This window comes from Sus scrofa, chromosome 6 (genome assembly GCF_000003025.6).
Source record: "Sus scrofa isolate TJ Tabasco breed Duroc chromosome 6, Sscrofa11.1, whole genome shotgun sequence".
NCBI classification, from domain to species: domain Eukaryota; kingdom Metazoa; phylum Chordata; class Mammalia; order Artiodactyla; family Suidae; genus Sus; species Sus scrofa.
In genome coordinates, this window is record NC_010448.4 from 159,680,801 (window position 1) to 159,707,890 (window position 27,090).

The window sequence follows — 27,090 nt, forward strand, 5'->3', positions numbered from 1 at the left end:
TGTCTTCTGGCCTCATGATTTCTTTTTTTCTTTTTTTTTCATTTTAGGGCTGCATCCACGGCATATGGAGGTTTGCAGGCCTAGGGGTCCAATCAGAGCTGAAGCTGCCGGCCTACACCACAGCCACAGCATTGGCAGATCCAGACCGCATCTGTGACCTACACCACAGCTCATGGCAACGCCAGATCCGCAGAGCAAGGCCAGGAATTGAACCTGTGTCCTCGTGGATGCTAGCCAAACTTGTTTCTGCTGAGCCAACCAAGATAGGAACTCCTGACCTCATGATTACTGATGGGAATTTAGCTGTTAATTTTTATTGCGGCTCCTTTGTTTACAAAAAGTTGCTTCTGTTTTGTTGCTTTTAAAATTTCCTCTGTCTTTGGTTTTTATTTATTTATTTATTCATTTATTTATTTTGCTTTTTAGTGCCACACTTGCGGCATGTGGAGGTTCCTAGGCTAGGGGTCTAATTGGAGCTACAGCTGCTGGCCTATGCCACAGCCACATCAACGTGGGATCTGAGCCACATCTGTGGCCTACATCACAGCTCATGGCAATGCCCGATCCTTAACCCACTGAGCGAGGCCAGGAATTGAACCGGCAACCTCATGGTTCCTAGTCAGATTCGTTTCCGCTGTGCCAGTATGGGAACTCCTGTCTTTGATTTTTAAAAATTTAACAATAATAGGTCTTAGTGTGGATTCCTATGCGTTTATTATTTTTGGAGTTTGTTGAGCTTTTTGTATGTATACAGTGTGTCTTTCATTAGATTTGGGGAGTTTTTGGGTCTTTTTTCTTCACTTTTTTTTTCTTTTCTTTACCATTCTCTATTATGCTTCTGAGACTCCTATTATGCGTATGTTAATATGCATAGTAGAGAAGAAGGAAAGCAAATCAAGAACTCAAGAACCAAACAATATAGTGAGCAGAAAAAATTCCAGAAAAACCACTAGCATTTTCAGAAATAAGAAATGAATATCAGAGTGCTGTGAAAAGGAATAATCAGAGAATTAGAGTTCTTAGAAGTGAAAATGCAAGAGATTTTCTCCATGATCTCCCTCGAAATATGGACAGATTGAAAGATAACGTTGAGAGAAATCAACCAGGAAGGACAAAAAAGGAAAAGGGAAGTGGAGAAAAAACAGTAAGATAATTGAAGGGTCATTGTAGGAGGTCTAAAGTCCAATTAATAGAAGCTCTGGAAAAAGAATAGAGAAGATGAAAGGGAGGAAATTATGGAAGATCTATATAGGAAAAAATTTCCAGAAGTGAAGGACTTGAGTTAGATTAAAAGAGCCAGCTATATGCTCAGCAAAATAATGAAGAAGTATCTGCACCAGGGTGTATATCTTATATAACTTGTAAATTATAGATCACTGAGGCAAAGAGAATATCCTAAAAGTTTCCACAAAGAAAAAAATGGTTTAGGAGTTCCCGTCGTGGCACAGCAGGAACTAATCCGCCTAGGAACCATGAGGTTGCGGGTTCGATCCCTACCCTCACTCAGTGGGTTAAGGATCTGGCGTTACAGTGAGCTGTGGTGTAGATTGCAGACATGGCTCGGATCTTGCATTGCTGTGGCTGTGGCATAGGCCAGTAGCTGTAGCTCTGATTGGACCCCTAGTCTGGGAACCTCCATATGCCGCCGGTATGGCCCTAAAAAGACAAAAAAAAAAAAGGTTCAGTGAAAGATGGAGAATAAGATGGCCTAATTGGAGTTCCAGTTGTGGCTCAGCAGGGTAAGAACCCGATCTTGTCTCTCTGAGGCTGCAGGTTCATTTCCTGGCCTCAGTGTCTTAAGGATCCCACGTTGCCTATGGCATAGGTCACAGATGGGACTCAGATCCTATGTTGCCGTGGCTGTGCTATAGGCCTGCAGCTGCAGCTCCAATTCAGCCCCTAAGCTGGGAACTTCCTTATACCACAGGTACAGCCATAAAAAGAAAAGAAAGAAAAGGAAAAAAAAGAATGACATAATTTTCTCAGTAGTAACACTGGAAGCTAGAAAATATTGAAACAATACTGTATATTTTGAGTGAATGATTTCTAACATAGAACTTTAAATCTAATTAAACAAAGTATGAAGATAGAATAAAGATACTTCATACATGCTAAGTCTGATAAAACTTACCCCCTACTGAGGCGTAAGGCAGCCCAATAACTAGTACTCTGTGTCCCTTCCTGAATTTTGAACAAATTGGGAGAGAGAAAGGAAGCATATGGAAAAAGAGTATTGTTTTTATTATGGATTAGATACGCATTGGAGAATGGGGGTTATATTTTCAAATGTTTGATCTACTCAGAATTAGGCAGACTTGCCCACTCACGCACAGACAGAGCTGAACAGTGACAGGCCCTGTAAATGTTAGAGTATGAATGAGAGAATGGAATTTTGTTTTTTTCTTGAGAACAGCTGGATGTAAAGAGGAAGGAGAGAAGATGCTAAGTTTTGCCCAGATCGATTTTCTAAACTTACTGATGAAATAAGTTACCCTGTCTTCTTAGGGAAGGAATGGATGAAGGGAGTAGAAAGAAGTGAGGTATGTTTTGATAATGAATATCTTTTATGTAGAATGAAATGTCAGAAGTAGGGCATGATTAGCTGTAGCTCCCATTCAACCCCTAGCCTGGGAACCCCTCCGTATGCCGCGGGTGTGGCCCTTTAAACAGAGGAAAAAAAAAAAAAAGAGTTCCCATCATTGCTCCGCCCTTAACCAATCTGACTAGCATCCATGAGGACGTGGGTACAATCCCTGAACTCACTCAGTGGATTAAGGATCCAGCATTGCTGTGAGCTGTGGTGTAGGTCACAGACGTGGCTTGGAACCTGCGTTCCTGTGGCTGTGGTGTAGGCCGGCAGCTACAGTTCCAATTTGACCTCCGGCCTGGGAACTTCCATATGCCGTGGATACGGCCCTAAAAAGACAAAAGAAAAAAAAAAAAAAAAAAAAAAAAAAAAAGAGGGAGTAGGAGTTCCTGTTGTGGTGCATCGGAAACAAATCCAACTAGTATCCATCAGGATGCAGGTTTGATCCCTGGCCTCACTGAGTGGGCTGGGGATCTGGTGTTGTTGAGAGCTGTGGTATAGGCCTGCAGCTGCAGCTCAGATTTGATCCCTAGCCTGGGGACTTCCATATGCCCCAGGTGTGACCCCAAAACAAAAAAACATAGAAAATAGGAAAATAGAAATGTCAGCATGAGGGAGTAGATGGGAATTTGTAGGATGGTAGTGAAAGGGAGGTGTCAGGGTGACAACTATTGTGGAAGCAGTGACCAGAAAGTGCCAGACAGGTAATGTCCAAGAAGATGAAAACAGCAAAACAAACACATGGGTTAATTGATGTATTTGAACACATTGAGAGAAGATTTACAGTTCTGTCAATGAATTATTGATAGTTATATAAATAGGAAAAAATGAGACAATTCCAGGTATAACTGAAGAGTATAGTGAAATGGAAATGCGATTATAGTACATATGTTACTTAAGCCAAAAGGCTAGGCTCCTGTGACAAGGAGATCTGGTAGAATAGTGAAGATAGTTTTATTTCTATCTCATGTAGTAGTTGCTAGGTGAGTGGTCACCTGATCCAGATAAAGTTTATTGTGTGTGGTCATTCAGGAATGACCAAGTTCCATTGATGATGTTGTCCAGACAGATGTATGGCCAAGTGCTAGCTAGCAGCATGGATTGTACCTGGAGTTGTTAGAAATACAGAATGTTAGTATTTCTCATTTCAAACTTACTGAATCAGAATCTGCACCTAGGGAGTTCCCGTCGTGGCGTGGTGGTTAACAAATCCGACTAGGAACCGTGAGGTTGCGGGTTCGATCCCTGGCCTTGCTCAGTGGGTTAAGGATCTGGCGTTGCCGTGAGCTGTGGTGTAGGTTGCAGAAGCGGCTCGGATCCCGAGTTGCTGTGGCTCTGGTGTAGGCTGGCGGCTACAACTCTGATTACACCCCTAGCCTGGGAACCTCCATATGCCACGGGAACGGTCCAAGAAATGGCAAAAAGACAAAAAAAAAGACCAAAAAAAAAAAAAAAAGAATCTGCACCTAGGAACTAGATGATTCCTGTGCCCAAAATTTAACTCATTGGTTTGTATTGGGTTGTAAATGTTGGCTATATGATTGAAGGTTGATACTTGAGAAATTTATCCAGTGAGAAGGGGGGAGCATGGAGGAGCTAAGAACTTGATCTTAAAGATACACCTAATGGCAGAGAAGGTTGGGAAATGTAGTCTAGCCATGTGCCCAGGAAAAAGGAGAAAGTGAATTTTGGTAGATATCTAGAAAACTCTGTGCTATGATCTATTCGGCTTAGCCATGACTAGTATTGGTATATCATATTATATCATCCCGGGAAGATGGTGGTGGGATGGGAACGTATATATGTGTACAATTCTATCTGTAGGGAGTCATTTGATAATATCTAAAGCTAAAACAAGCATCAGTGTCACGGGGGTTTCATAATGGCAACAGAGTGGAGTGCCATTGTTCCCAGTCCTCTCACCAATAGTAATGACACAGACTGCAGCCTTTGCAAAGTGGAAGGGGAAACAGAAGTAGAAGAGATGTCAGAGCTGCAGCGGCCAGCCTCCACCAAGCTACGGCAATGCCAGATCTGAGCCTTGTCTGCGACCTACACCACAGCTCACAGCACTCCAGATCCTTAACCCACTGAATGGAACCAGAGATCAAACCTGAGCCCTTGTGGATACTAGTCGGGTTCTTAACCCACGGAGCCACAACAGGAACTCCCAGTGTCCCTGTATCCCCATCTTAGGAAGTGGGCTTTTAAATAGAATGCATTAGATTACTTAGGAGACTCAGAACTAATGTGGCAAAAACTGGAAGCAAATAGAGGAGCAGCAATGTGAGTCAAATCTAAACTCCTTATCAGAGCAGGAAGTCAGTAAAGTCCAGAGACTGTGAAAGGTCAGAATTACAGAGGTGGCCTGAAGAAGAACTAGAAATGGGTAAAAGGGGTTGGTGGTGTCTGTGTCTTTTGGGTGAAGTGGGACAGAAGACAACGGCTTCCCATTTTTAAAGCTTCTGTAGTATTTCATTTCCTGGTGGTGCACTTCTCCTTTGGGTAACAGATTATTCTAAATGTGTACCTGTAGGTGAACAAAACTACATGAGGACATCTGTAGTTGATTTGTGGCATTATGAACAATTTTCCTTTTGGTTCAGGGTCACTGAAATCGTAGGTTGATGATTAAAGAAGCAAGAACTTAAAAAAAATAAGGTCAGCTTAAGCATGTAATTTAGAAATATTAATATAAACTCAGAAGAAACAGTCAAAACAGTTGGAAATAGTTGCTTCTGAGGAGATTGATAGTTGGTGGAAGAATAGTATTTTGCTTTGTAGTACCACTTACTTTTTTTAAATGTGCAAATGTATTTGTTTAATAAGAAGAAAATGGAAAAAAATTCCTGTAGTTTAAATAGAAGGTAAACACATGAAAAATATTAAGTACTAAGTACTGTGAGAAAGGTAAGAGCAAAGCTCACAGAAAAAGGCATCCTTATCCAGTTCAGCCTGGATGGTAGGAGGGTAGGGGATGGATTAGGGAAGGCTTTCTGGAAGGGAGAGAAAAATTTCTAGTTACATTGTAGACAATGTGTAAAGTATGAGGCAATTAAATGTCTTGGATTTCTTATATTATATATATATATATTTGTCTTTTTGCCTTTTCTAGGGCCGCTCCCGTGGCATATGGAGGTTCCCAGGCTAGGGGTCTAATTGGAGCCGTAGCCACTGGCCTAGGACAGGGCCACAGCAACGTGGGATCTGAGCCATGTCTGCAGCCTCCACCACAGCTCACGGCAACGCCGGATCCTTAACCCACTGAGCGAGGCCAGGGATCGAACCTGCAACCTCATGGTTCCTAGTTGGATTTGTTAACCACCACGCCATGATGGGGACTCCATTATATTCTGTTTTTAAAGTGTGAACAATTAAAAATAATTTAAGCTTCTTTATTTATTTAACACATTTATTGAATATCTCTTTTGTACTAGGCACTATGGTAAGTAATGAAGATGTAATGGTAAGAAAAAGGGGAAATTTTTTTTTTTAACCTCTTGAAGCTTACAATCTTGTGTATAAGATTGTACAGAAGGGAGTTCCCACTGTGATTAAGAATTCGACTGCAGCAGTTTGGGTTGCTGTGGAGACAAGGTTCAATCCCCAGCCAGGCACAGTTGGTTAAAGGATCTGGCATTGCTGTGGCTGCAGCATAGGTTGCAGCTGTGGCTCAGATTCAGTCCTTGGCGCAGGAACTTTAATATGCGTGTGGCCATTAAAAAGAAAAAAAGATTGTACAGAAGAGTTTTGTTTCCCTTTACTTGTACTTTCAGAACCATTCTTAGAGCATTGAGTTTTCAATGTAGTCCCCAGGTTAGCCACATAGAAATCATCTGGGAACTTGTTAGAAATGCAAATTCTCAGGCCCCAATCCCAGACCTGTTGAATCAGAAGCTTTGGGAATGGGATCTTCCAGATGATTCTGATGAATGCTAAAATTTGAGAACTGTTGCCTTAAAAGTAATCAATATTTCAAGTTTGGTTTATTAATTGCTAGTGTTTTAGCATTAAAAATAACCAACTGCAAATGCTAGATTATATAATTATTAAAGTGTGTAATGATTTAAAATGTTTAATAATTATTAATTTAGAATTTATTTATTAAGTACATACCATGTATAATAAATCGGCCTCTGGAGTTCTAGCTTATGTGGATTCCTTATGCTTAGGAAGCTTTTTTCCATGTATGAGAGCATTGTTTACAAATGCTAGGGGTTTTTTTTCCTCTCTTTTTTTTTTAATTTGAGGTAATATTGATACACAATATTATTAGTTTCAGCTGTACAACATAAAAATTCAATATTCGTGTATACTGGGAAATGCTTACTACAGTAAAGTCTCGTTAACACCTGTACAAATGCTTTGTCTCTATCGAGCCTACGAAGTCCCTGGTAATTTTCTGTGGTTTGTAAAATTACCAGAACCCGCATAACAGTAGCATCACTGTGTGTCAGGATTTGCATTGAATTACACCATTTTAGTTGGAGTAAACTCTGGTTCAGCCACTCACTTTATAGTTTAGAAATTTATAACTCAGGGTCAGTTTCTTCTTGTTTAGGGTAACTCAGTAAGTAGTTGGTGGGCCTCAGTTGGAAACCTTAGCTGAAATTGTTTCATTATGTAAGTTTTTTTCCCCCAAAGCAGTAGGAGTTTCTGATAACTTTCTGTAATTATGCCTTATGATAGTTTCCCTTGTTTGTCCCCTAAAGGGGTAATTGAGTAATAACTCTTTCTGTGACCAGCTTTTCCATTAGTTATGCAACAGTTATTTCAAGTAAACTTTCTCAGCTAGTGTATCCAAACAACTCTTTTAAGTCTTAGGTCCCAGAACTTGTTGGCCAGTCTGCCAATTGAATGTTAATTACAGAAGGACATCAGAAAATTCTCTTGAAACAATTACAATTTCTGTCAAAGACTTCAGTTTGTAGCAGGAAAAGTGATGTAAAGGCATCAGTCTGGAGTAGATTTTTCTTTCTTTCTTTCCTTCTTTCTTTCTTTCTTTCTTTCTTTCTTTCTTTCTTTCTTTCTTTCTTTCTTTCTTTCTTTCTCTCCCTCGCTTCCTCCCTTCACCCGTTTTTGGCTGCACCAGTGGCATATGGAAGTTTCCAGGCCAGACATTGAATCCGAGCCGTGTGCATAACCTACGCCACAGCTGTGGCAACATAGGGTCCTTAGCCTGTGCTGGCAAGGGATCGAACTGGCAACACCACAAAGACAAGCCTGATCATTAACCCACTGCACCACAGTGGAAACTCCCTATTCTTTTACTAGCGAGTGATTTTGAATCTTTCCTAAGTACCTAGCATTGTGGTAGGCATTGTAAGGATAGAAGATAGAAGACATGATTAGAACTAGAAGTAGGAAATGGACTGATGTTTAATAATTTACTAAAAATGAAATGGAATACACTCTAAATGCTATTGTTTTCTATATTAAACACTTTTAAAATAAATTTGTTAAAATTATATGTTTTCTTGTTAATAATTGATTATGTAAGGTTAGAATCTTATTAAATACCCATTTACTTCATTCTAAAATTGTAACCAGTCCTGCTGTATAGCATAGGGAACTATAATCACTTGTGATGGAACATGATGGAGGATAATGTGAAAAAAAGAATGTATGTTTATGTATAACTGATTCACTTTACATTGTAAATCAACTATAATAAAAATTTTTTTTTAAAATTATAAAGTAACTGGAAACCGAAAAATAGGTCTAATGTTTTTGAGTCAACCAGTTTTGCTGAGTGAACACTGGGAATCAGTGAACCTTATTTTCAAAACACTGCCTCCTCAGAGAAAACTTCATTTCTAGGAATTATGGCTTTTCGGGGGAATTTTTGTACTGTTGATAACAGAAAAAGTTTAAAACAGTAATTTTACTATAAAATAACCACACTTATTTTGCAAGCAAATGAACATTTGCTACTCATGTAAGAAAAGATGAGGAAGGATTTCCCGTTGTGGCTCAGTGGTTAACGAATCCGACTAGGAACCATGAGGTTATTATGGGTTTGATCCCTGACCTTGCTCAGTGGGTTAAGGATCCTGCGTTGCTGTGAGCTGTGGTGTAGGTCACAGACATGGCTCAGATCCCGAGTTGCTGTGGCTGTGGTGTAGGCTGGCAGCTACAGCTCCGATTAGACCCCTAGCCTGGGAATCTTTATATGCCGAGGGAGCGGCCCAAGAAATGGCAAAAAGACCAAAAAAAAAAAAAAAAAAAAAGAGGAAAATTAGAAAATAACTATGATGTTTTTTCATAATATTATTCTTATTAAAAATCAGTTTCAGTTATATGAAACAGATACAACTTAAAATGAAACTTGGCAATTTTCTGAGTCTTTAACTCCGCACTAGCATTTATCTATATTAAGTAGATTTATTTTTAAAAAATCTTTGTAGCTTTTATTTATACACACAAAAATGATTTATGGAGGTTTTGTTTTGAATGAAGAAATAGTGTGTCTAAAAAGTTTTATAAACAGAATTGTGGATCAGCATTGCAATATCAAGTTTTTATTGTTTAGGCTTGTGTAAGATGTCATCTACAAAATTATTAGTCATTATTGTAGAATAGCTTTAGAAAATTTTAAATATTTTAGTTATTGCATAAGATTAAACTAATCTTTTAGCATAAAAGGCATTTTTATTTTTATTTATTTAATTAAATTATTATTATTATTATCATTTGCTTTTTAGGGCCACACCTGCAGCGAATGGAGGTTCCCAGGCTAGGGAGGCCAATCGGAGCTACAGCTGCCAGTCTATGCCATAGCCACAGCATCAGGGGACCCGAGCTGTGTCTGCGACCTACACCACAGCTCATGGCAGTGCTGGATCCTTAACCCACTGAGCAAGGCCAGGGATCAAACCCACAACCTCATGGTTCCTAGTTGAATTCGTTTCCACTGCACCATGACGGGAACTCGGGCATTATTTTTGAAATTAGAAACCTGCAGCAATTTCTACAAGAAGTTAGGTATATTTGACAACTGTTTTGACAATTATATAAAAAAAAACTTTTATCAAGAATAACGAAAAAATGTATTAAATTTAATTATTGAAAAACCAGGAGCACAGACATTCTTTTACAAGTAAAAATACTACATCTCTTTGCTGGAAAAAAATATTAGTCAAAAAAGAAATTAATGGTGAAAATCTAGTATGGTTTTGGCTTAAATTTAAATTATCATAATTTGTTTAAATACTATTTTGTAAAGTAATTTAGAAAGAAGCACCTAGTAAGTTTTTTATTTTAAATTGAAGTATAATTGATAATAGTTTCGGGTATAGTGTAGTGATTGTATTTTTAGAGATTATACTCCATTAAAAGTTATTACAAAGTAATAGCTATAATTCCATGTGCTATACAGTATATGCTTGTTGCCTCTAATAGTTTTTTTTTTTTTTTTAAACTAAAAGATGATAATTGCGCAGAGAATGTAGAGAATGTTGTACTACAACAGGAATTATAAAAGCTAGGTCTAGGAGTTCCTTGGTGGTTCAGTGGGTTAAGGATCTGGCTTTGTCACTGCTGTGGGATGGGTTTGATCCCTGGCCCTGGAACTTCTACATGCCGTGGGTGTGGCCAAAACAAAAACAAAAATGAAAACAAATTAGGTCCAAGTTGAGTAAGATGTTTCAGTGGAGACATAACTAGGTAAGTTTAATTTCCTTCTTTCTCTTTTTCTTGCTTTTTCTTTCTTTCGAAATACTCTTTGGCATAAACATAGATAGTTGGGAGTAAATGAATTGCGTTCTGAGTGTTTGAATTTAGATTATATTTTTGTGTTGATATGATGCATAGTTATATGACATGATTAGAGGTATTTGACTGCCCAAATTTGTGATTTAATAAATTAACCAAGTAAAATCAAAGGTGCTACATGCAGTTTTCTTTTGCTTACTATTTTTTTAAATTTTTATTTTTTTAAATTTTTGTCTTTTTAGGGCTGTACCCGCGGCATATGGAGGTTCCCAGACCAGGGGGCCAATTGGAGCTACACCTTCTGGCCTATGCTACAGCCACAGCGATGCCAGATCCGAGCCACATCTGCGACCTACACCACAGTTCACGGAAACGCCAGATCCTTAACCCACTGAGCGAGGCCAGGGATCAAACCCACAACCTCATGGTTCCTAGTCGAATTAGTTTCTGCTGCACCATGACGGGAACTCCCTCTTTTGCTTACTCTTAAGTTTTATTCATGTTATTAATCTTTGTTGAACACTGTAAGTATGAATTTAAGGCATATGGGGCAAATTGAAAATAAAAAATCCTGGTTTCCATACTATATGGTATATGAGTTATTTCCAATAAAGAAGTAATTTAACAAAATACAGTATTTCCATTTGTTTATAGTTTTTGCCCTTTTATAAAGTGTAGTAGTTGTGTTCTTTCCTACTATAATTTTTTTTCCTAAACATTATTATTCTTTCAGAGTAGTTTTAGTTTCACAACAGAGTTGGGCTAAAAATTACGGAGTGCCCATGTACTCCTTTCCCTTACATAGGACTAGCTTCCCTGACTATCAACATCGCTGCACTAGATGGTACATTTGTAGCAGTCGATGAACCTACATTGACACATCATTATCATTCAAAGTCCATCCTTTACCTTAGGGTTTACTCTTAGGAATATCCGTTCTGTGGATTTTGACAAATGTATAATGACATGTATCCACCATTGTATCGTGATACAGACTATTACTATCACTTTTTAATTCTGGGTTGATGTTGGTTTTTAAAATTTTCTTACATCAAAAGAATTTCTTTAACTTTTTGTGCTTCTGAAGTAGAGACAGTCTGTTGACATTGATTCTCCGTGTTTACAGAATCAAGTTAGAAGGAGGTTAGTAGTATAGATAGGTAGTGTTTAGTGGGAGAGTCATGTGGGAAAGATCTCGCCACTTAAGCTTTTATAAACTGATTTCCTATGTTACATATATACTGGAATTCTTGTGCTCTTTGTTTCATTTCCTTTTATGTTAATTGTGGTACATCAGTTGCAGGTTTTATTTTCCTTTTAGTTGAAATTTTTATTGAGTAATGTAGAACAATGTTTTACTTCTAAAATTCCCTTTTTTGATGTCGTATTGCCAGAATTACATTAGAACCTCCCTTAAGGGTGTTTTGCTGTTATTTACCAAATGGGTTTTAACTCCTTTTGATACGGTTTTCAGTTTAAGTTTATAAAAATTTTTTACTATCTGGTTTTGAGAATAAATTTTAAAAGCTTTTTAAATGTCTAACCAATTTTGTAAAAACGGCTTTTGCATTTTAAATAATACATTTTTTTTTTAACCCAATAGTTTGCTTGCCTAAACTGGATTTGAAGCAATTCAAACTACTGGAGATCTACAACTTCACAATATCACGATTGGAAAGAAGCAGGTTTTCAAATAATGGAAGAGTCTAAGACCTCTAAAAATGAAAATCATGAACCAAAGAAGAATGCTTGGGCTTTTTCTGAAGAAAGCAAAGCAGTTAAAGTTATAACCAATCAAACTTTGAAAGCTAGAAATGATAAATCCATAAAAGAAATTGGGACCAACTCCCCAAATAAGAATACTAGTAAAAAAAATAAGCAAAATGATATTTGTATAGAAAAAACAGAAGTTAAATCGTGTAAAGTAAATGCCGCCAGTGTTCCAGGTCCTAAAGATTTGGGATTAGTCCTTCGAGATCAAAGTCATTGCAAAGCAAAAAAATCACCGAGTTCACCGGTGAAAGCAGAAAAGCTACCTGTTTCACAGGCGAAAGTAGAAAGGGCACCCATTTTACAGGCAAAAGCGGAAAAATCACCAAAGTCACCTAATTCACCAGTGAAAACAGAAAAGGCCTCCAGCTTACAGGCAACAGCAGCAGAAAAAACACTTAATTCACAGAGGAAAGCAGAAAAAGCACCTGGTTCTCAGATGAAATCAGAAAAGGTGCCCAGCTTACCAACGGAAGCTGAGAAGGTACCTGGTTTACTGTTGAAAGAAAATATGGGGCAGACAGAATTACAGAAGATTGGGAAAAAAATTCCAAGCCCTATTACTTCTTTGGACAAAGTGAATATTGGTGTTGCAGAAGGAGTAAAATCTGCTCTGGAAAACTCACAGCCACCTCAGAAGCAACAAACATGTACAGATAATACTGGTGATTCTGATGATAGTGCTTCAGGAACTGAAGACATATCAGATGATTTGAGTAAGTACAAATTAGGATATATCATGCAAGTCACATTTTTGAAGGAATTTTTTATATTAATGTTTAGATTATCCTTCGTTTTATTTATTTATTTATTTTGTCTTTTTAGGGCTGCACCCACAGCATTATGGAAGTTCCCAGGTTAGGGTTGAATTGGAGCTGTAGCTGCTGGCCTATACCACAGCCACAGCAACACCAGATCCTTAACCCACTGAGTGAGGGCAGGGAGTGAACCTTCATCCCCATGGATCATCGTCAGGTTCATTAGCCACAGAGCCATGAAGGGAACTCCTAAAGTTTTTTTTTTTTTCTTTTGAAGTGACAAAATAAGGTATCAGTGATGTGATTAATATTGTGAGCTCTGGAGTAAATTTTTCATAGGTTTTGAATCTTACCTTTCTCACTTAACAACTTAGTAATCTTGGATAAGCTGCTTATCCTTTAAAACATGTCTCAGTTTCCTCATTTTTTAAAAAAAAGTGGAGCTGCTTGCTGCCTTTGCTATAAAGTTTAAATGAAATAATAGAATATTTCATGTAGTCCTTGGGACAGTAGGCATGCAATGGCAGTGAGTATCCTTTATTACTACTATTTCTCATATTTAAATAATGCATTTGTGTTATTTGTTAACATGGTGAACTAGTTTAAAGAAGTAAGTAGACCAAGTAGGGGTCCTGTTGGGATACTTGCTTTAACAATTTAAGAAGAATGAGTTATAGTACTACAGTCATTTTTCATAAATGTTTTTCATGGGTTTTTTTTTGTTTTGTTTTGTTTTTTGTTTTTGTCTTTTTTTTTTTTTTTTTTTTGCTATTTCTTGGGCCGCTCCTACGGCATATGGAGGTTCCCAGGCTAGGGGTCCAATTGGAGCTGTAGCTGACAGCCTACACCACAGCCACAGCAACTCGGGATCCGAGCAGCATCTGCGACCCACTAGTCGGATTCGTTAACCACTGCCCCATGTGAAGAAACTGAACTTAATATTTAAATTAATGATTTCTTCTTTGTAAGTTAAATTGAATTTAAAGTCTTTATATATAGGTCATTGTCTATTTGGACATGCTAAGCTGTATATAATTTTGATTAATCTTGGGCCCACCTGAGGTTAGTGCTTAGTCTCCATTAGGTCCAACTTTATCTCCCCTTTGCACTTCCACCGTTTTTTTTTTTAATTTTATTTTATTTTTTGCCATTCATTTATTCCATATATATTTTGGGAGGGGAGAGTCTGCTATATGTCAGGTGCTGATCTAGTCGCTAAGAATATAGCATAAACAAAACAGACAACACTGACTTATGGAATTAATATTCTAGTGGAGGAGGCAGACAACAAACATAGTAAAAAACTAAAGTATATAATAAGTATATAAATATATAATAAGTTGGTGATAATTCTTATGAGTTAAATAAAGCAGGGAAGGAATAATGCTGCTGTGTCTGGTGGTGGTGTTTCAGATTTAAATTATCACTGAGAAGGTGACATTAGAGCAAAGTACTTGGAAGGTAAGAGGTGAGAGAGTGTGCCTGGTGAATATTTGAGTGGAGACTCTTCTAGGTTCAGGCTTCTCAAACTTTAATGTGCATATGAATCACTTGGGAATTATAGTGAACTTCAGATTCCTTTTTTTTTTCTTCTTAGGGCCACACCTGCGGCATATTGAAGTTTCCAGGCTAGGGGTCTAAACAGAACTATAGCTGCTGACCTGCGCCACAGTCACAGCCATGCCAGATCTGAGATGCGTCTGCAACCTACACAGCAGCTCAGGCAATGCTGGATCCTTAACCCATTGAGCGGGGCCAGGGATTGAGCCTGCATCCTTATGGGTACTAGTTGGGTTCGTTACTGCTGAGCCACAAGGGGAACTCCTTAAAATTCAGATTCTTTTTAAAAAAATTAAAACAAATTTTTTTGGCCATACTCACAGCATGTGGAAGTTCCTGGGCCATTTATTGAACCCACGCAACAGCAGTGATCTGAGCTGCTTAACTCACTGCACCACAAGGAAACTCCAAAATTCACATTCTTGGGCTCCATTTTCTGAGATTTTTGAATTAGAACATCTAGAGTCTAAGATATTGGGCTTCTAACAGGCTTCTGAGTGAAGCTGGTGCTGCTGTCAGAAACATGCTTTTGAGCATCATCTTATCTTCTTTCTTTCATTTATACCACCCTTCGTTGTACTCTCAACATAGCAGCCAGAATCATCCTGTTAAAATTGTTCAGACCATGTTACCATGGTTATTTTGAAATGTTTCAGTGGTTTCCCATACATCAGAGTAAAAGCTAGTGTCCTTGCAGTGGCCTCTTCAGCATTCCCCACCACTTCTCTGCCTTCGTTCATCTATTACTCACCCTTTTTCTCTGTTCTAATAACTACACAATTTCTTTGCAGTTCCTCAAATGTGAAGACAGGTGTCCACATGATGGTTATTGCATTTGCTTTTTCCTCCGCCTGGAACACTCTTCCCTCAGATGTCCATATGGCTAGCTCTCTTATCTCCTTTACCTTCTCAGCCTTTTGCTGAGTCATTTTTCTACAATTTATAGCCTTCTATCTGGAACTCCTCTTTATTCCTTTTATCTGTTTGATTTTTCTCCATGGTTCTTATTTATTATCTGTCATATTAAAGTTTTTCTTATTTACCTTTTAATATTAGTTTTATTGATATAATTCATATGCCATAAAATTTGCTATTTTAACATATGCAATTTAGTATTTTTTAGTTTATTTACAAAGCTGTGTAGACATTACCACTGTCTAAATCCTGAATATTTTCATCATCTGCAAAAGAAAATTCATACCCATTAGCAGTCACTGCTCATTACCCTCTCCTCCTATGCACTGCCAACCACAAAATGCTCTCTGTCTCAAGATTTGCCTGTTTTATAGAAGTGAACTTATACAACATGTGGCCTTTTGTGTCTGGCTTTTTTCTCTTAGTATTTTAAGATTCATCCATATTGTAACATGTATCAGCACATCATTACTTTTTATTGCTGAGTATTCCTCTTGTGCTCCTTTTGTAGTAGGAGATATATCACTTCCAGAGGTACACTCTTTTTGTTCAGAAAATTAATACTGTCAAAAGATAGAACTGACTGTTAGGGTTCTTGTAAATGGCATGGAGAATAACTTTTGAGGGCAGAGGGAAGAGATTTATTGATTATGAGCATTTTTTTTAATTTTTAGAAGTGCTTTTAGATATGTCCAGATCTCTTTATTCAGCACTCTAATAATAAGTGTCATCTCTGGTCTGGGCATTGTATTAAAAACTGAAGGTACAAAGTTGAGTAAGACTTGGTCATTTAGCATCAAGGAATTCATTATCTAATGTAGAAGGTAGATAAATAAATACAAATTACATTACTATGAAAATGTGAGATAACAGAGGGTGCTATGAAAATATAAAGAATATTAGACTATCTTTTGAAACATGTGATAACTAAGTAAGTTGAATTTTTCAGGACAGCTTAAGCTGAATTACTAGTCAAAGTGGGAAGGGCCTTGATGGTAAAGGTTACAGAACATGTAAAATCATTGATACTTGAAGTACCAGTGATCCATTCTAGCATATCTGCTATGAATGGAGTGAAAAGTGTTAGGGCAGGACATAAAATTAGTTATAGGGACAACTTAGCTCTCTTTCTCGAAGTCTTGGCTTAAAATCTCAGAAAAGCCTTCCCTGACTCTCATAACTAAAGTTTATTTCCACTCTGTTACTTGGTTTTTTTTTTTTTTTTTTCTCCTTTATAGCTTTTACTACAGCTTGGAATTACTATATTTAAACTGCTGATTGCCTTCAAGAGGCAAGGACTGTGTGTTATAAGTTAGAAAGTTTAAACCTTACTGAACTCTACGAAAGCCTGTTACATATTTAAGCAAGAGAATAACATGATTCAATTTGTATTTGTAAAAAAAAATCACACTGATGGTGGAACCTACTGTATGCCAGGTACATATTGTTAGATGCTAGAAATGGAAAGACTGAAAATACATAGTCTATGCCTTAAAGAGATTACAGTCTAGTTAGGAGGCAGAGAAGCAAAGAAAAAACATTGCTGTGATAGAGATATACATGAGTTCAGTGAAAGCAAAGAAGAAGGAGTCTGGTGTGGGTTTGTGGTCTAGAGTGTGTGTATTCTTTTAGCCTCTACTGTATAGTGATAAAGTCACTGTAGTGACTTTCATTCAGTGAGTCATCTCTGGAACTTAAAATAGCTTTACATTGTATTTACTTCAGAGATTCTACTTTATATTATATTTACTTTATATATCCACTTTGTATCATATTTCAGAGTCTTCAGATAGTTATGTTAGCATTATATAGTGAGTCTTAATCATATTTGTCTTTTTTGATATAGGTGGGTTGGAAGAAGATAGGCATTTGATCCATGAAATAGATTTTTCTTTGTGAATTTTGATACCATGTGTATATTTTACTTATATTTTACATAGATATACCAACTTATATAATCAAGGAAAGTATAAAGGAAGAACTTTTTCTTATCTGTATAAATTGAATGTCTATTTTCCAATAAAATTTTTAAAAAATTTATCAATTCTGATGATGGTAACTAAGTGATTACCTTCCTTTTCTAGGTAAAACGAAGAATGATGAATCTAATAAAGAAAATTCTTCAGAGATGGACTATTTAGAAAATGCCACTGTAATAGATGAATCTACATTGACACCTGAGCAGAGGCTAGGATTGAAACAAGCAGAAGAACGCTTAGAAAGAGATCACATCTTTCGACTTGAAAAAGTATGCTATGCTGTTTTGGTTATTTGGAGGACAATGCATGTTTCATAACTTTTTCTTCCCCAAGTACAGCTCTTTTTTTTTTTTTCTTTTAATATTCCTTAGACGGAGATACCATTCATCTTTCCTTCCTTCCTTCTTTCCTGTCTTCTTCTCTTCCTCTCTCTTTTCTTCCATCTGTGAGTCTGACTTCATTCATTCATCCCAGGGCTCAGCAGACTATGGCCTACCTCCTTGTTTTTGTTTTTTTTTTTTGTTTATATATATTTTGTCTATATATATGTATTTTTATCACATCTGTGTAATGATCATCACAGTCCAATTTCACAGGATTTCCATCTCACAACCCAAGCACATCCCCCCACCTCCCAAACTGTCTCCTCCGGAGACCATAAGTGTTTCAGTGTCTGTGAGTCACCATCTGTTCTGCAAAGAAGTTCATTGTGTCCCCTTTTCAGATTCCACATGTCAGTGAAAGCATTTGATGTTGGTGTCTCATTGTATGGCTGACTTCAGTCAGCATGATAATTTCTAGGTCCATCCATGTTGCTAAAAATGCTGGTATTTTGTTCCTTTCAATGGCTGAGTAATATTCCATTGTGTATATGAACCACATTTTCTGGATCCGCTCCCCTGTCAATGGATATTTAGGTTGTTTCCACGTCTTGGCTATTGCAAATAGTGCTGCGGTGAGCATCGGAGTACATGTGTCTTTTTGAGTCGTGGTTTTCTCTGGATAGATGCCCAGGAGTGGGATTGCTGGATCAAATGGTAGTTCTATGTTTAGTTTTCTGAGGAATCTCCACGCTGTTTTCCACAGTGGTCGCACCAATTTACAATCCTACCAACAGTGTGCTAGGGTTGCTTTTTCTCCACACCCTCTCCAGCACTTATTGTTTGTAGAATTTTTGATGATGGCCGTTCCAGCTAGTGTAAGGTGGTACCTCATAGTGGATTTGATTATGATTTCTCTAATCATGAGTGACGCTGAACATCTTTTCATGTGTTTTTTGGCCATCTGTATGTCTTCTTTGGAGAACTGTCTGTTGACATCTTCTGCCCATTTTTTGATGGGGTTGTTTGTTTTTTTGGTGTGGAGCTGCAGAAGGTGTTTATAAATTTTGGAGATTAACCCCTTGTCAGTTGATTCATTTGCAAAGATTCTTCTCCCATTCTGAGGGTTGTCTTTTTGTTTTGTTTAGGGTTTCCTTTGTTGTGCAGAAACTTTTTAAGTTTGATTAGGTCCCATTTGTTTAGTTTTGTTTTTACTGTCATTGCTCTAAGAGGTGGATCTGAGAAGATATTGCTGTCATTTATGTCAGAGAGTGTTTGGCCTATGTTTTTCTCTGAGAGTTTTATAGTGTCTGGTCTTACATCTAGGTCTTCAATCCACTCTGAGTTGGTTTTTGTGTATGGTGTTAGGGAGTGTTCTAATTTCATTCTTTTCCATGTGGCTGTCCAGTTTTCCCAGCACCACTTATTGAACAAGCTGTCTTTTCTCCATTGTATGTTCTTGCCTCCTTTGTCATAGATTTGTTGACTGTAGGTGTGTGGGTTTAATTCTGGGCTTTCTATCCTGTTCCACTGATCTATATTTCTGTCTTTGTGCCAGTACCATATGGTTTTTATGACTGTAGCTTTGTAGTATAGTCTGAAGTCCAGGAGCCTGATTCCTCCAGCTCCAATTTTCTTTTTCAGGATGTCTCTGGCTATTCTGGGTCTGTTGTGCTTCCAAACAGACTTTAAAATATTTTGTTGGAGTTCTGTGAAAAATGTCCTTGGTAATTTGATAGGGAATACATTGAGTCTGTAGACTGCTTTAGGTAGTATATAGTCATTTTGATAATATTAACTCTTCCAATCCACGAGCATGGTATGTCTTTCCATCTATTTGTGTCACCTTTGATTTCTTTCATCAGTGGCTTGTAGTTTTCAGAGTACAGGTCTTTTGTCTCTTTAGGTAGGTTTACTCCTAGGTATTTTATTCTTTTGGATGTGATGGCAAACGGCATTGCTTCCCTAATTTCTCTGATCTTTCATTGTTAGTGTATAGAAATGCCATCAATTTCTGTGTATTTGTTTTGTATCCTGTGACTTTGCCAAATTCATGGATGAGCTCTAACAGTTTTCTGGTAGAGTCTTTAGAATTCTCTAGGTATAGTATCATGCCATCTGCAAACAGGGATACTTTTACTTCTTCCTTTCCAATTTGGATTCCTTTTATTTCTTTTACTTCTCTGACTGCTGTGGCTAGGACTTCCAAAACTATGTTGAATAGTACTGGCGAGAGTGAACATCCTTGTCTTGTTCCTGATCTCAGCGGGAATTCTTTCAGTTTTTCACCATTGAGAATGATGTTATCTGTGGGTTTTTCATATACGGCCTTTATTATGCTGAGGTAGGTTCCTGCTGTGCCCACTTTCTGAAGGGTTTTTATCAGAAATAGGTGTTGGATTTTGCCAAAGGCTTTTTCCGCGTCTATTGAGAGGATCATATGGTTTTTACTCTTCAGTTTGTTAATGTGGTGTATCACACTGATTGATTTGTGGATATTGAAGAACCCTGCATCCCTGGGATAAATCCCACTTGATCATGATGTACAATCCTTTTAATGTATTGTTGGATGTGGTTTACTAGTATTTTGTTGAGGATTTTTGCGTCTATGTTCATCAGTGAAACTGGCCTGTAGTTTTCTTTTTGTGCGTATGTGTGTCTTTTTGCCTTTTCTAGGGCCACTCCCACAGCATATGAAGGTTTGGGCTAGGGGTCGAATCGGAGCTGTAGCTACTGGCCTACACCAGAGCCACAGCAACTCGAGATCCAAGCTGCGTCTGCAACCTACACCACAGCTCATGGCAATGCTGGATCCTTAACCCACTGAGCAAGGCCAGGGATTGAACCTGCAACCTCATGGTTCCTAGTTGGATTTGTTAACCACTGCGCCATGACTGGAACTCCATGTGGTTTTCTTTTTTTGTGGTATCTTTGTCTGGTTTTGGTATCAGGGTGATGGTGGCCTCATAGGATGAGTTTGGGAGTATCCGCTCCTCTGCAATTTTTTGAAATAGTTTCAGAAGAAGAGGTGTTAGCTCTTCTCTAAATGTTTCATAGAATTCACCTGTGATGAACAGGGAGTTCTTTTATGGTGCAGTGAATTAGGGATCTGGCTTTGTCACTATAGCACCTTGGGTTGCTGCTGTGGTACAGTTTCGATCCTTGGCCTGGGAACTTCCACATGCCACAGGTATGGAGAAAAAAAAACCCACAAAACCTCTAAACAAACCACATATAGAAGGAACATATCTCAACCCAATAAAGGCCATATATGCCAGGGCCACAGCTTAAATCATAATCAATACTGAAAGGTAGCAAGTTTTTCTCTAAGACCAGGAACAAGACAAGAGTGCCCTTCGATACAGTATTAGAAGTCCTAGCTAGAGCAATCAAGCAAGAAACAGAAATAAAAGGTGTGAGAATTGGATAAGAAGATGTCAAATCATCTATATGTGAAGATAAAATGATTTTACTGTTAGATCTAATCAATGAATTCAATAAAGTTGCAGGATACAAAATTAACATACAAAAATCAGTAATGTTTCTATACAATAACAGCGAATTTTCTGAAAAATAAAGACGTGAAAATAATAAAATACATAGGAATAAATTCAACTAAGGCAGTGACGATCTCTACTCTGAAAACTACAAGACACTTATGAAAGAAGTTGAAGAAGATACAAATAAATGGAAAGAATTCCCATGTTCATGGATGGGAAGAATTAATATTTAACATGTCAATAATACCAAAAGTTATCAATAGTCAATGCAATCCCTATCAAGAGTCCAATGGAATTTTATATTCCTAAAGTTTATATGGAACCTAAATAAACAAACCCTGAATAACAACAGAAATCTTGAGAAAGAACAAAGCAGGAAGCATCAAGCTTCCTGCTGTCAAGCTATATAACAACGCTAGAGTCATCAAAACAGTATGGTACTAGCATAAAAACAGACCAATGGAACAAAATCAAGAACCTGGAAATAAACTCAAACATATACAGTCAACTAATATTTGATAAGGGAGCCAAGAATAAATACTCAATGGAAAAAAGACAGTCTTTTCAAGAAATGGTGCTGGGATAATTGGATAGTCATAAGTAAAAAAAAGAAAGTGAACTCATATCTTACAAAACTCCCCAAAATTTACCCAAAATGAATTAAAGACTTGAATGTACAACCCGAAACCATGAAACTCCTAGAAGAAAATACAGGCATAAAACTCCCTGACATAGGTCTTGGTAATTTTTTTGATATAACACTTAAAATATAAGCAACAAAATCTAATATAAGTGGGACTACATCAAACTAAAATGCTTCTGCACAGCAAAGGAAATTATTAACAAAGTGAAAAGATAACTTAAGGAACAGGAAAAATATTCACAAACCATATATCTGATAAGTGGTTAATATCCAAAATCTACAAAGAACTCATACAACCCAACAGCAAAAAACCAAATGACCCAGTTTAAAAATGAGCAAAGGCCCTGAACAGATGTTTCTCCAAAGAAGATACGTGAAAGACCAACAGGTGCATTAAAAGATGCTCAACATCGCTAGTCATTAGGGAAATGGAAATTAAAACCACAATGAGGTACCTCCTCACACCTGTTGGAATTGCTCTTATCAAAAAAGACAAAAGGCAACAAATGTTGACAAAGAAAAAACGGGAACTCTAGTACACTGCTGGCAGGAAAGTAAATTAGTACAGCCCCTATGGAAAACAGTATGTAGGCTCCTCAAAAAATTAAAAAACAGAACTATAATATGATCCTGCAATGCTACTTCTGGAAATATATCCAAAGGAAACAAAAGCACTAACTCAAAAAGACATCTGCACCCCATGTTCATAGCCGCATTATTTATATTCGCTAAGACATGGAAACAACCCAAGTGTCCATCAATGGATGAACACATAAAAAAGTTGTGGTATATGTATATGTACATGTATATGTATATACACACACACACCACACTCAAACATACAACAGACTATTATTCACCCATAAAAAATGAGAAAATCCTGCCATTTTCAATAACATGGATGGTCCCTGAAGGCATATGCTAAGTAAAACAAGTCAGACAAAGAAAGACAAAAACTGTATGATCTCATTTATATGTGGAATCCTTAAAAAAACAAAAACAAAACAAAACAAAAACCCTCTGAAAAAGAGATCAGACTTGTGGTTACCAGAAACAGAGGATGAGAGAGAGGAAAATTGAAGCAAGATGGACAAAAGGTACAAACTTATAAGTACTAGGGATGTAATGAACACTGCTATAAGGTATACAGGAAAACTGTTAAGAGAGTAAATCCCAAAAGTTCTCATCACAAGAATATTTTTTCCTTTTTTTCTTTCTTGTCTTTTTATTGTATCTATGAGATGAATGTTAAGTGAATCTATTATAGTAATAATTTCACAATACATGTAAATCCAACCATCATGCTATACATCTTAAGTTTATATAGCCAGGTATATCAATTATTTATCAATAAAACTGAAAAGAAAATAAAAGCAGTAACCTGAAATTAAAAAAAAAAAAATTCCTGGAGTTCCCGTTGTGGCTCAGAGGCTAACGAATCCGACTAGGAACCATGAGGTTGCAGGTTCGATCCCTGCCCTTGCTCAGTGGGTTAATGATCTGGCATTGCCATGAACTGTGGTGTAGGCTGGAGATGTGGCTTGGATCCTGCGTTGCTATGGCTCTGGCGTAGACCGGCGACTACAGCTCCGATTAGACCCCTAGCCTGGGAACCTCCATGTGCCGAGGGAGCAGCCCAAGAAATGGCAAAAAGACAAAACAAAAACAAAAACAAAAAACAAAAAAAACACAACCAAACTAGAATTCCCACAGGGGCGCAATGAAATTGGCCCTATCTCTGGAATGCTGGGATGCAGGTTCAATCCCCAGCCTGGCACAATGAGTTGGGGATCTGATGCTGAGCAGCTCAGGCATAGGTCCCAACTGTAGCTCCAATCTGATCCCTGGCCCAGAACTACGTATGTCACAGGGTGGCCAAAAATGAAAGGAAAAAATTGTTATTACCATATTATTTTCTTTCTCTAAAAGAAACTCCTAGAAAAGCAGTATTAAGGTTTTAAAAAATGCCCAACTCAACTTTTTAATATGGTTATCATGGCACATGAAAAGGCACTCAATACTTACTTTGATAATACACAGATCCAGAATAGCCACTAACTCTAGACTTACGAAAGAGTGAGAGGAAAGACAGAACTAAGTAAAATAGCAAATTGCAAAAACAACTTCCTGCTAAGTTCTTGTGAAATTAACTATACAAGCTAAACTCTCTCTTACATTATAGGCCTCTACTCCTTGATATTCCTTTCTACTTTCATAAGATGACTACTCTGTCCTAAGTTTATTAATAACCCAGGACTGCATTCTTCAGTTTAGATATGACCTCATTTTTCTAGCTATACAAAATCATACTGTTTCTTTACTTCCCTATTTATCAAGAATGATGATCTATTTCCTTGTATGCATACTTACATATCCCAAATATCTAAGAACTGAATTATAATTCTTTCCCTCAATATCCAGCAGTGTTTTACTGTTAGGGGTAGGAATGTGTATTTCTAGGTTAAAAAATTAATTAGTACTCAGGAATAAGATACCTGGATAGAATAGGGTAAAATAGATCCTAATACATAGGAGATATTCAGTAAATATGAGAAAAAAAGAGGAAAGAGAAAACCAAAGGGAGAAGGAGGAACGATACAATATCCTGCAGCGTTTGCTAATTTATTTGTCACTCCAAATGAACTGTTAACTTCTAATTGACAGAAACTGTGTCTTCTTCTCCAACATATCCCCAGTGACTTGCACATATCTAGAATATAATAAGTTCTCAGTATCTTTTCATTCATTTGTTTGTTTTGCTTTTTAGGGCTGCACCCACGGCATATGGAGTTTCCCAGGCTAGGGGGCCAATCAGAGCTATAGCTGCTGGTCTACACCACAGCCACAGCAACATGGGATCCGAGTTGCGTCTGTGACCTACACCACAGCTCATGGCAACGCTGGATCCTTAACCTGCTGAGCAAGGCTAGGGGTTGAACCTGCAACCTCTTGGTTCCTAGTCAGATTCATCTCTGCTGTGACATGACAGGAACTCCTCTCAATATCTTTTTGATAAAGGGATATTATCAGGGGTCAGCAAACTTCTTGTAAAGAGACAAAATAGTATTTCAGTAAGTTATTTTATGCTTTGGTAAATAGATATTTTATGCTTTGTGGTTAATATATTCTCTGCAGCAACACCTCAAAACTCAACTCTGCCATGTAGCACAAAAGCAGCCACAGATAATAGGGATGTGTTCCCTATTATAAGACTATGTTCCAATTAGACATTGTTTATAAAAACATAAGATATTTTACCAATTTAAAAAAAATACATCTTAGAGGAAAACATAGGCCAAACACTCTCTGACATAAATGACAGCAATATCTTCTCAGATCCACCTCTTAGAGCAATGACAGTAAAAACAAAACTAAACAAATGGGACCTAATCAAACTTAAAAAGTTTCTGCACAACAAAGGAAACCCTAAACAAAACAAAAAGACAACCCTCAGAATGGGAGAAGAATCTTTGCAAATGAATCAACTGACAAGGGGTTAATCTCCAAAATTTATAAACACCTTCTGCAGCTCCATACCAAAAAAAAAAAAACAAACAGCCCCATCAAAAAATGGGCAGAAGATGTCAACAGACAGTTCTCCAAAGAAGACATACAGATGGCCAAAAAACACATGAAAAGATGTTCAGCGTCACTCATGATTAGAGAAATCATAATCAAATCCACTATGAGGTACCACCTTACACTAGCTGGAACGGCCATCATCAAAAATTCTACAAACAATAAGTGCTGGAGAGGGTGTGGAGAAAAAGCAACCCTAGCACACTGTTGGTAGGATTGTAAATTGGTGCGACCACTGTGGAAAACAGCGTGGAGATTCCTCAGAAAACTAAACATAGAACTACCATTTGATCCAGCAATCCCACTCCTGGGCATCTATCCAGAGAAAACCACGACTCAAAAAGACACATGTACTCCAATGTTCATTGCAGCACGTTATACAATAGCCAAGACATGGAAACAACCTAAATGTCCACTGACAGAGAAGTGGATCAAGAAGATGTGGTACACATACACAATGGATTATTACTCAGCCATTGAAAGGAACAAAATACCAGCATTTTTAGCAACATGGATGGACCTAGAAATTATCATGCTGACTGAAGTCAGCCATGCGATGAGACACCAACACCACCACAGCTCAGAAAACATTTGGTGAATTAAGAAGTAGTGTCGTTAAAAATTGGAAGGTAGAGGTCTCTGTGAGGGCTCAATTAACTTCCCAATAAGGACAAATTTAAAATTTTTATACCAAAGAATTGACTAGATTGAGCTGAATTTTCCTTCTTTCCTTCCTTCCTTCCTTCCTTCCTTCCTTCCTTCCTTCCTTCCGTTTTCTGGGGCTGCACCTGCGGCATATGGAGGTTCCCAGCCTAGGGGTGTAATTGGAGCTGTAGCTGCTGGCCTTTGTCAGAGCCACAGCAACGCTGGATCTGGGCCGAGTCTGCAACCTACACCACAGCTCATGGCAATGCTGGATCGTTAACCCACTGAGTGAGGGCAGGGATCGAACCTGCAGTTGGGTTCGCTAACCACTGAGCCAAGATGGGAACTCCTCTTTTTCTTTTTCTTTTTGAAGGGCTGAACTCCTGGCATATGGAAGTTCCCAGGCTAGGGGTTGAATTGGAGCTACAGCTGCCAGCCTTCGCTACAGCCTCAGCAATGGGGGCTCTGAGCTGCATCTTTGACCTATCCCACAGCTCACGGCAACACCAGATCCTTAACCCATTGAGCGAGACCAGGGATCGGACCCGCACCCTCATGGTTCCTAGTTAGATTCATTTCTGCTGTGCCACGATGGGAACTCCCAATTTTTACTTATTTATTTAGTTTTTCTTTTTAGGGCATATGGAAGTTCCCAGGCTTGGTGTCAAATCGGAGTCGCAGCTGCTGGTCTTGCCACAGCAGTGTCAGATCTGAGCCACATCTGGGACCTACACTGCAGATTGCAGCAATGCTGTATCCTTAACCCACTGAGCAAGGCCAGGGTTCAAATCTGCATCCTCATGGGTACTAGTCAGCTACTTAACCTGCTTGAGCCATCATGGGAGCTCCAGAAGGCTATATTTATTTTAAATCTCTGTTAAGACTATTGTTAAATATGAGTCAGGTTTCATATTTAAAGAAAATTTATGGAATTCCCATCATAGCTCAGCACTTAGCGAACCCAGCTAGCATCTTTGAGGGTGCAGGTTCAATCCCTGGCCTTGCTCCGTGAAGTTGAAGTAAGGAGCCAGAATTGCTGTGAGCTTTGGTGTAGGTCACAGACACTGATTAGATGCTGCATTGCTGTGGTTCTAGCATAGGCGGGCGGTTACAGCTCCACT

The 27,090-nt window shown here is 38.0% G+C and overlaps 1 protein-coding gene across 13 annotated transcripts in view; it reads left to right on the plus strand.

Annotated features, from left to right (window-relative positions):
- The window catches only part of ZCCHC11 (zinc finger CCHC-type containing 11), a 138,793-nt gene that overhangs the window by 25,143 nt on the left and 86,560 nt on the right, over positions 1–27,090 (plus strand). For all 13 annotated transcript variants that reach the window (XR_002345200.1, XM_021096637.1, XM_021096638.1 and 10 more), the window contains 2 exons: positions 11,904–12,786; positions 17,388–17,551. Coding sequence is in view for 12 of the 13 variants with exons in the window: in XM_021096637.1 (XP_020952296.1) it covers positions 11,997–12,786; positions 17,388–17,551 (954 nt within the window). In the remaining variant the exon portion in view is untranslated. The remainder of the gene's footprint in view (positions 1–11,903; positions 12,787–17,387; positions 17,552–27,090) is intronic.